The 10,695-nt window shown below is 31.9% G+C and overlaps 1 protein-coding gene across 1 annotated transcript; it reads right to left on the reverse strand.

Moving 5' to 3' along the window:
* Nucleotides 1-2,359: 2,359 nt before the first annotated feature.
* Nucleotides 2,360-7,730, reverse strand: LOC110663311 (protein AIR1). The gene is made up of 7 exons (XM_021822571.2): nt 7,205-7,730; nt 6,921-7,076; nt 6,639-6,800; nt 6,128-6,289; nt 5,878-5,994; nt 3,132-3,239; nt 2,360-2,997 (listed from the first exon to the last, which is right to left on the reverse strand). The coding sequence occupies exons 1-7, from the start codon at nt 7,586-7,588 to the stop codon at nt 2,497-2,499; spliced, it is 1,590 nt and encodes a 529-aa protein (XP_021678263.2). The 5' UTR covers nt 7,589-7,730; the 3' UTR covers nt 2,360-2,496.
* Between the last annotated feature and the right edge of the window lie 2,965 nt (nt 7,731-10,695).

Consider the following 10,695-nt stretch of genomic DNA (forward strand, 5'->3'; position numbering starts at 1 on the left):
AACTAAAACTAAAAAAGAACTAAAATCAAATCAAACTGAAGTTATTTTACTATTTTGGTTTGATTCTAATTCTTCATTAAGAATCGAACCAAAATTTAAAACCAAATCAAACCGAAATCAAATCGAAGAATTGATTTTATATATAGGTATTTTTTATGTATTTTAAATATATTACATAATTTTAATAAAATTATACATCTTATATGCAATTAAGATGGTTATATATATAACTTAATTTGTTATTAATTTTATGTATATATATGTAATCCAATATTAAATTTTATTTTTTTAATTATAAATACATTAAATCACTCTATAGTCATTAATTATCTTATTAAATCACCTTTTTCATCATGTAGTATACTTTCTTGTTAAAAATTATATAATTAAAAAATATGTATAAGATAATAAAATATATTTTTTAAGATATATTATGAAATGACTAAATTTATGCATATATTATTTCATGGGATTGAATTATGATCTACTCAAAATATTAGTAATATTATCCGACTAAAATATTTGGTGAGATATGTGGTTATAGTAGAGAGTATTAGTCAAAATAATATTTAAGAGTCAGCGTTAACAATTGAATTCACTAAATTTAATATTACATTAGTTAAACTTTTTCAAATTAAAATTTACAAAATTTTTATAAACAACATTTATTGTATTAAAATTAAATTTATTTTTAGTATTTATTATTCTGAATTAAAATTTAAATTAGTAAAAATTATATACTGTCTAACAATATTTTAGCTTTAAATAGTTGAATGAAAAAATAATAACGAATTTTTCTAAAGTCAAAAATTATATATTTTTGTTCTCTTAGTTTAAATTACATTAATCCTAACTCATTATACTCGTTGATTTGCTATTATTTTATAATTTGAATAGAAATATTATCTTACTTATAATGTGAAGAATCGAACTCTTATCACAATATAAAAAATTTAAATTTCTAGTAGAGACATAACTCTAACCCCTTATAACATAGCAGCCCAAGCGGCATAAGCCGAAAGCATTTGGGTAGGACAATGACCCACTGAGTAATCGCCACTCAATGCCAACAATTCACCCTCAACATCTGCCATAGGTTGAAGGGACTTGGACAGTAAGCTATCCCCACTTAGTGCTCTCATTATGAATATTTAGAGTTATCTTATATTTTTACGTGAGAATTATTTATTTAATTTTAGTATTTCTCTTGATAAATTGTTATATTTATATTATTTTATTAATATTTTATTTTAATATTAGTATTATTATTTTAATATTATTACTATTATTTTTATTGATATTTTAATGTTAGAAATATATAATTATTTTTATTCTTTTAAAAGAAATACAATAATTGTAGTAAGAACCGATAACTGAATCAAATCAGAACCAAAACTGAAACAAAAAATCGAACTGAAACTAAAAATAAACTAGAACCCAAAACACTTAAAACCGAACCAAAACCAAAACCGAAATTTAATTCCTCTTATTCCAAAAAATGAAAGAACCAAAGTTTGATTCTAGTTCTGATTCTTACAAAGAACCGAACTGGAACCTAAATTGCACAGCCCTAATTTTAACTATTTTTAACTATTCCTAAAAGTGTTGATAAAAAGAGAATGAAAGACTCGACTCAGTTTCTTTGTCATGTGATTGCTCATGCTTACATATGAGAACTAGAAATAGAAACCAAAGACAATTCTTATTCCCTCGTCTATGTACTTGGGAAGACTCATAAGCGTGTTGTGTATAGTAAGGAGAAAAATAATAGAGATAAAAAAAACAAACACAATTCCTTTTTATTGAAAAGACGAAGTACTAATAAAAAATTAAAAATCCTATTTCCATATTTTATAAGGAAAAAATAAAAAAACGAAGATTTGTATAGAAAGTACCAAAAGAGCATTTTAATTTATTTTCCACCAAATTTAGAGAAATAATGGAAAACAATGTTAATTTTTTCTATTTTCTCTTTATGCTCTTTTTCTGTCTAATAATTATTTTTTAATATAATTTTATTTACTCAATATGAACATAATAATAAAAATGTAATAATCCATCAAAACATAGAAAATAAACATATCAATTCCCTTCCTTTCCTTTCCATTCCCTATAGAAAAAAGATTTGTGAGGAAAATTATATCCTTTCTATAAGGATTTTACTTTCCATATAATTTCACTTCTTTTTCTCCAACTTTCTACAAATCTGGCCCTTAAAGGAAATAGATGGCATAGATCACAGGAATTAAAAAACAAAGCAAGAAAAAATCAAGCCAATTGATCATCAAAGAGTACATAAATCGAAGAGTACAATGTGATGATATAGCATGGAGAATAAATCACTAAATGCACACCCATATGAAAGGAGAAAGCAGATTCATTAACAAGTAACTTAAAACTAAAGCTTGCATTGTTACAAGGTTACAATGTTGGATGAACCAGAAAAGTGAACAAGTTTAAAATGCCTTTGCTGTTGTTCCACAAAATGCTAAGTTTCTACCACCAATCATAATTTCCCCTAAACAGCACACGGCCAGAGCTGTTAAACCTTGATGCGGAAAATCTGTTCTCGAAAGGCATAGTCGAACCTTGAAATGATGAAGATTCTAAATGACTATTATGCATTTTCTTATAAGTTTGAGAACCTGACATACCTGAATGACTCTTGTACATTCTCTTGGAAGATTGAGAATTTGACATCCAACCACCAGATGTTGCAGTAGAAATATTATGACCCCTATAAGATGGTGTTGAAGGAGACCTCCAACGATTCTTTTTGTACTTCGACTTGGATGAATCTTCAGGATCCTCTGTAAGCCATCCACCTCTTTCTTTGGATTTTTTAGGTGTTGTGTTGGTTTGTTCTTCAGACTTGTTTTTTCTCCTTTTACGAGACTTTCCAAGATCTTGAGGTGCAGATTTGAATCCTGTAACTTTTCTGTTCTCTCTATGAGGCTTCAAATAAGGTGTTGATAATTCATGATTCCTCTTCCCAGTCTGCATATAATCAAGCAGCATCAATAAAATGTCTCGCATGAAAAACACAAAATTTTGATGTCCAAGTGATGAAAGATGTTTGGGCAAAATATAGTAATTCCGAAACAAGTAATAAAATATTTGTCCAAACTTACCTTTGCAGAACTTGTGCATTCACGTGCAAAATGTCCTTCTTCACCACATTTGTAGCATAATAAAGGTGAAGCTGCAGTGGTGGCTTCCTCGTGCAAACTTGAGCATTCCTGCATTAGTCAAATCCCAAGCACTGTAAGAGGCTGGTCATGATCATTAAAAATTTACCAGGAGCAAAACCATTCAGGATCCATACAGGTGACAATAACTGATTTTGCAAATGCCACTGTCAAAGATACAAATGAAGATCTACATAAAGAAAAATAATAACTTACACTTGCATGGATTTTGAAACACAAGAATTGTCAAAAAAATCATAAGAGATCTATTTATTTATAGCAATTGAAAATTTATTTCTAACATCACACATTTTACATGCAAGTAGAATGACTGTAATAACACTAATAATTACAACCTCCTATGTCCTAATATCAATTGAAGATAATATCATTAATTTCCTATGTACAGGGAAAAAATATTAGAGAAAGGCTAGATTTTACCTACTGTCCCCCAGCAATATGAGGTTGTAATGATGCAGTCATTCATCTACAATTTATGAAAAATCCCCCCAAACATCAATTTAAGCACAGTAATATCCTTCATGCCAGATTTCAATTAGATTTAGACCATAAATATGACATGTCTTTAGGTTTGCACTTTTTTATTATTTAATTCAAAAATTTTCCACACAAGCATTTTCTCTATCCTTCTCATCCCTTCTGTCTTCCTCACCACCCCCTTCTCCCCTCCCCCCCATCCAACAAAATGCTCTCCCTCCCCACTCCAAGCCTCCTCTTCTCTCTCCCACTCCCTGTCTTCCTTATTCCACACCCACCTTCAGGCTCATCCTCTTAAGCAGCCTGTTTAGCAAATTGGCCTTCTTCAAACCTCCAAACCCCTTTTCATTCAGAAAATCCTTGTTTTCATTACCATAATGCAATAACCCACTGGATTTCAGATTGTCCCCTTCACTGAAATTTCCCTTGTGATGTTGTCAATCCTCTTTCTATTCGTATCCATACTTTCCATTGGGAAACTTATTTATGCTCGTCGGCGCAGCTGAACCATAAATACTCCAAAATTTACCAGCATTTTCACCATTTCTGCCATTCCATGTCCTGCCAAAATTGGAGTCGGTCATGGAGCATTAGGCAGTGGGGAATTTATGGGTTTTGCACCAGAGCTTGAATAAATTGGGGTTTGAAATTTGAATTCTCAGAGATTGCTTGAACATTAGCTTAAAAAACATGAGGAACTTTCAACAAAGTAACTGATTTTGAATTCTTGGCGCTCAAAGCCAAGGGAAAAAAAAAGAAACAACTAAAACACACACGAATCATCAGAGATAATAAAGGGGATTTTGTTTGTTTTGGTTGAGAGAGGGGGAAAGATTTACACAGATAGAGAGATGGACAGAGAGGAATAGGCAGTGGGGAGAGATACAGAGAGAGTATGGGGCAAGAAGAAAAGGGAGAGGATACACATAGAGAGAGAGTGGAGAGAGAAACTAAAGACAGAGAGAGCCAATGCACAGAGAAGAAAATGTGGCAACATGCAGCAGAGGGTATTTTTAGTTGCTAAAAACCCAGTCATGGAAGTGCCACATCAGTGTTTGGCCAAAGGCCCCAACAGAATCAAGTAAGAGTAATTTAGCTGTTAATTAAATTGATGTTTGGGAGTTTTGTGATCCAATTAAAAATGAAGTAATGCATCCTTACAACCCCCTGATGGCAGGTGAAATTAAGCCATTAGATAAAACAACCTCAACCAATTAAAAATAAAAAATAAAAAATAAAAAACTGTTGATAACAACATGTTACAAGTGGTTGTTCCACTCAGATGCTTTTAACGTGTAAAAAAATAATTTTTAATATCCATTTTGATGTCCATTATTTGTAAGCATATTTACATCTAATCTAACAAATCATAAGAAGAATTTATACATTTACATGCATTTCTGTTGGCTTGTTTGTAAAATGAAGCCACAACCAAATCGACAAAGTTCAACTTGAACAAATTTTTTTCATATTGGTTTTTCTTTTTCTTTGGTTTGAAAGAAAAGAGGAGACTTAAAATGATATGGAGGGAAGTAGCATCAATGGATTTATAATTTTTTAATAAGATGTGGAATTGATCTCAAAGAACCGAATGATATAAAATTATCCTTTTAGCCGACCCCAACTAGTTTGAAATTAAGGTATAGTTGTTGTTGGTTTTTATTGGTTTCAAATTCCCCTAGCTTTGGTTTAGGTATTAGTGGTTTAGTTATTATGGTATTATGTTATTGTAGCTTGCATATATCTGGTTAGCGTGAATGAAAAATGCAGTCAGTATTTGAGTTCAGGTTGTTGTACAGACCTGTTGATCCCCCTCCTCTACTTCCCACCTGTTGATCTCAAACTCAGGCTTGCATAAAAGGCATTGTGTTATTCATAAAATTATTGCAAGTTTGCACAAAAGAAGAAGACAACACCAAGATTGCTTAAGCATTTCAAGATTGCAAAATGACCACAACAACAGTGGCATAGACAAACAGACACCCAATCCACCAAACCATACAATATGGCAAGAACAGCAAAGATTTCATATCTCAAAAGATAAAAATAAAATGGTCATCTTAGAATGCCTACATTCATATGCATGATGGTGTCTCTAACCATGGGAATGAAAAGAAGCAGGCAACCACATACAGAAATATCCCTTGGAGAAAAGAGAAATGGACATTGAAAAACATTTAATAGGACTTACCAAACCATTATGACCGATTTCACCACATTTATAGCAAGAAACTTCCCTTGGGCTATTTTCAATGAAGTTAACACAACATAGATGGCCAAAGCTCTTGCAGATGTAACACTGTATCTCCTGAACAAAAAAGAGAAATTAGTTCAGAAACAAATATAGTGATTCATATTCAAATAATACAACTGTCTTGCAAGTTCTATTACAAAAAAGTGTTATAAAAGACTGTAAAACAATGAAGGAAGTGGAATGTAACCTTGAGATCATCAAGAGAATAATTGTTCTTGCATGAAAACATATCATGCCCAGAATCTCCGCATTTTAAACACACTTTTGAACTCTGAAGACCACCTCTATGTTTCTCAGGACAACGATTTGTACGGTGGCCACTTGATCTGCAAATAATGCAGACTCGTTCCTACAAAGAGATCAAAGTGCAACAAATACTCAAAAAAAAAAGCCATTATTTAAGTTACAAAGCCATCTTATATTGAATTCCAAGCTAAACTTAAATGTAAAAAAGAATAAAAGTAGAAGGTTAAAGAAGAAGAAACAGAAGGCTCAAAGAGTCCCTAAAGGTCACAAGTAATCGATTTAATATGAGTTCTATATTTTTCAACAGAGTTTTTATTTGCTCAAACAGAATCATTTATACCCAGCAAACAAAAACATAATAGAAAAAAGGAACGAATTTCTCACTCATCTTCAATAAACAACCCAGAATCTATAAATAAACAAATCTTTGCATCACTATTTTAAATACAAACCTTGGAACATTGCTTAAAACCATGCTCCAAACTCCCACAAAGAAAGCACGGCCTTTTCTTCCTCTGAAGTGATGGACAATTCACCGCCATGTGACCTTCCTTGCCACAATTATAGCATGTCGACCAGCCACTATCCGGAGGATCAAAGTATCTTGGGCCTCGCTGAGAGAATAAATATAACAAATGCTCATCTAATCCTTCACATTGAATTGCGTTCTTTTTTATTTTAATTTCTCTTTTTTTCAAATCGCAGATCAGAACAGATATTTTAATTTAACTCACAAGAAGCTTTCGCAGCACAATATTCTGAGGTATCTCAACAGCACTTGCATCCACATTTTCAATCAATTCTACAGTGTTCTGAACTGCCTCTGCGTTTTCCATAGGCTCCAATTTTTCAATTGTTTCTGCATTCTCTACTTCCTTTGAAATAACAGCCTAATGCAATTACGTATTAGGGAAATTACAATAAATGAAAATTTGATAGCCAAAAATCAAAGATTAAGATCTAAAATTAAGCAATATAAACAACGAAAATACTCGATTAATCACAAACAAGAACTCACAGATTGGTTTTCAGTTTCCATCTTTTGAATCTTCTTCTTCTTCCTTTTCTTAACCGAAGTAGGATCCTTAACCGCCGCTTCAACCTCCATCGACGACGATGATGCCAACTCCAGCACCTTCCTCTCACCACTGCCACCATCACCACCGCTTACACCGACAACACCGCTATCATTCTTAGCCAAATTATCATCATCACACAAAACAACAGCGTCGTTGTCGTTTGGAACCAACTTGGCTGCTCGCATTAGTAGAGATTTCTCAACGATTCTCAAGCTCAGATCCTCGTTCGCCTCTTCGTCGTCGCCGCTGCTCACTTCTATCACCGGCTTCTCTTCTTCTTCTTCTTCCCGAAATTTTCCTTTTAGCTTGTTTCCCCGTGCCATTCTTGTGTCTAGAGAATAAATGAAAATCCTTAATTTGAATTATGCTAGTTCAGAAGCAACAGCTCCTCGTCGCCCACCGAGGAGAGGAAGGGTCGCTAGGGTTTGTGCCATTATAAAACTTCCAGGGCTATATTCAAATGGGGAAAATTCACCTATTTTAACGGAAAATAATTATTTAATTTTTATTTTAAAAAATTGTATTATATAGCCTTTTTATTTTTATTTTATTAAGTTTTTAATCAACTCATTCTGTTTAAATAAATTTTTTATTATTAATAATCATATTTTTCAAATTATAGATATATAATGAAATTTAAATTAATTTTTAAAATAAAAGAAAATAAATAAATTAAATAAAAATAAAAAAACTAGTTAATGTAATTTATAAAACTAAGGAATCAAATACTTGATTGTATTAAAATAAATTAATTAATTTCTTCGATAAAATTTTTAAATTTTGTTCGGTTTAAGATTTGGATATAAAAACATTAGTTAATGTAATTTATAAAAAGAAAGAATTAAATATTTAATTTTATTAAAATAAATAAATTAACTTATTCGATAATCTTTTTAAATTTCGTTTGGTCTAAGATTTGATTAATAATTAATAAGTAAATATTATTTATACATGAATATTTTTTTAAAAAATAATATATTATAAAAATAGTAATTTAATATATTTTGTGAGCAAATTTATTTAAAATTCAAAATTTATTTTTTAAAAATATATTTTAGTCCCTAAACCTGAGTTAAGCATAATAATACTTATGCGATGTCAAGATATCACAAATTATCATGGCCAAACAAATCTCAAGGTTTTACCTTTTTGTATTATTATACAGAATTAGATTTAGAGGACCGCAGCAATGGATCAGTGGACTAGCATTTTTTGATACACATGATCAACTAAGAGTGACAAGTGTAGAGCATACTCATGTCTTGGTAGAGGATGATATGAATAAGATAGAATTCTTGACTTTCAGAAGAGGGAGAGAGATTTAGAAAGTCATAAAATAAGAAAGCTGGAATATTATTGCTTGGTAACTCGCTCCAAATGAAACCCAAACTCCCTTTTTATAAGAGGAGAGCTGAAACTATTATAATAACTTTTTAAATAAATACATGTCTACCTAATAGTTAGGTAGAGACATCTAACAAGATAAGAACTAGTTAGATAGACACATGACTTATATCTAACTAGGTCATACATAAAGACAAATTACTCATTTGATTAATATTAATTATACAGATACATATTTTTCCAGTTTCAGAGAGATAGTTTGCTGAGGGCATCTGTCACGGGTTACACACTGTGAAGCTTGCGTTAGAATAGTCTACATGCTTCATTTTGGATTTTCAAGGTGTCTTTTGGTTTTGTCTGGAAGAGTTCTTTTCTAGAAGGAATTTTGATTGGGACTCAAATTATTATTATAATAATCTGAGTCATCAGAATCGATGTCCTTGTTATAAAACTCTCTTTTTCATGAGCTTCCAGGTTCATCAAAGGGTTTAGTGTCAGTGTCTATATCTGTTGGATTCTATGAATATTGCCAAATCTTTGAACTGTAGTCCATAACTGCTTCAGGTTTTGCTTTCAGATCTATGGAGATTAATTCCAAAATTTTAGCTTTAGGCCTGAAGTGGTTGAGTTCATGTAGATAGGTTGTAATTTTTTTTCTGAGGATGGTGGAGGTGTCTCTTGTGGTGATAGACTTGAAGTTAGTCAGGTATTCATAGACCAAATTTTGAGTCCAAAGTATCCCTTCAGGATTTCTAAAGAAAGGTCGATGCATGATGAACAGTGAGCAAAATTCCTTACCATCGTCTAATGATCTATGCCATAGACCATAGTGATTGATGATCTTTTTTAGATCATTGCACCATTAAGGAATTGGCTGGAACCATTCAAGAAAGTTCCAAATGATTTTTTTCTGATTGCTTCTGTCATTTAGGAAATAGTACATGGGTATGGTGGGAACTTTGAAACTAATGGCATAGAGTGTAATCATGCACCATAAAAACTATTTTTCTTTAAGGAGCAGGTCTTCTGAGGGACTAAAACAGAAAACTATGAGGAATGGAGCATCTGGATGGAACTAAGTCTGGTTATCTTTATGTTGTCTGAGGACATTGGATAGGTTTTGGAAATGAAACAGATGGTTTTTTACGAATTTAACAATTTGGGACAGGGTCATTGTTGGTGTACATCCAGGTGGAAATGTTTCTATTGCTGAAATTAGAAACTGTGGTATTGGAGCTTTAGAGAAGTTGGACGAGTCTGCCATAAAGATGAGAGGAATTATTTGAAGAGAAGTGAGCAAGGAAATATTTGGTGGTCTCATGAGGAGATCTAGGATGAGGTTGAGATGCCCTTTTATATGTTGGACAGTGCAGTCATATTTATCAAACCAGCTTTTGAGCCTCAATAATTGTAGTTTTGGAAGAGTCTTATTTTTGGAATGAAGGACCTTTGGAAAAGATGAATTGTCCATCACTATCAAAAAACGATGGCCGATAAGCTGAAACTCAAATTTCTTGATTCTATTCTTAATGGCCAAGATCTCCTTGTAGATCGTGTGATAGTGTTTTTCAAACTCTTTGAATTGTCCACTTGCATGACCACAAATTTATCACTTTCCATCGAGTTCTTCAAGTAAAATAGTACCCAATATTCATTATTGGCGTTAGTCTGGAGAATTCTTTTTCTTATGCTTGGAATTTTTAGAGGAGGGGGATTTTGAGCTATTTTTTTCAAAACCTTTATAGCTGTGGTCTGTTTATTATCCCAAGTGAAGGCCTTCTTTTTTAGCATCTTGGAAAGCTGAATAATATATATGGACACATGAGGGATAAAGTCTCTGAGATAGTTGATAATTCCAACAAATTACTGAATTTGTTTAATAGTGAGATCTGTATCTGGGAATTTGAGCAAATTTTGGACAATGTGAGGTCTAAGCTGGTATATTCCATTTTCAAATTTCATTCCAAAAAATTCAATATCAGTTTGGGCTAGGTAGCTCTTTTTTCCGGATAGCATAATCTTATATTGTTGGACCAAAGAGTGAAATTGGGCTAAGAGTTGTTTATGGGACGAACTATCTTTTGAA

This window comes from Hevea brasiliensis, chromosome 6 (genome assembly GCF_030052815.1).
Source record: "Hevea brasiliensis isolate MT/VB/25A 57/8 chromosome 6, ASM3005281v1, whole genome shotgun sequence".
Lineage (NCBI taxonomy): Eukaryota > Viridiplantae > Streptophyta > Magnoliopsida > Malpighiales > Euphorbiaceae > Hevea > Hevea brasiliensis.

Coding starts and splice junctions, on each gene's coding strand:
- LOC110663311 (XM_021822571.2), bottom strand. CDS start 7,588: ATGGCACGGGGAAACAAGCTAAAAGGAAAATTTCGGGAAGAAGAAGAA. Junction 7,077..7,204: donor TGGAAACTGAAAACCAATCT/GTGAGTTCTTGT, acceptor TAATTGCATTAG/GCTGTTATTTCAAAGGAAGT. Junction 2,998..3,131: donor AATGCACAAGTTCTGCAAAG/GTAAGTTTGGAC, acceptor GATTATATGCAG/ACTGGGAAGAGGAATCATGA.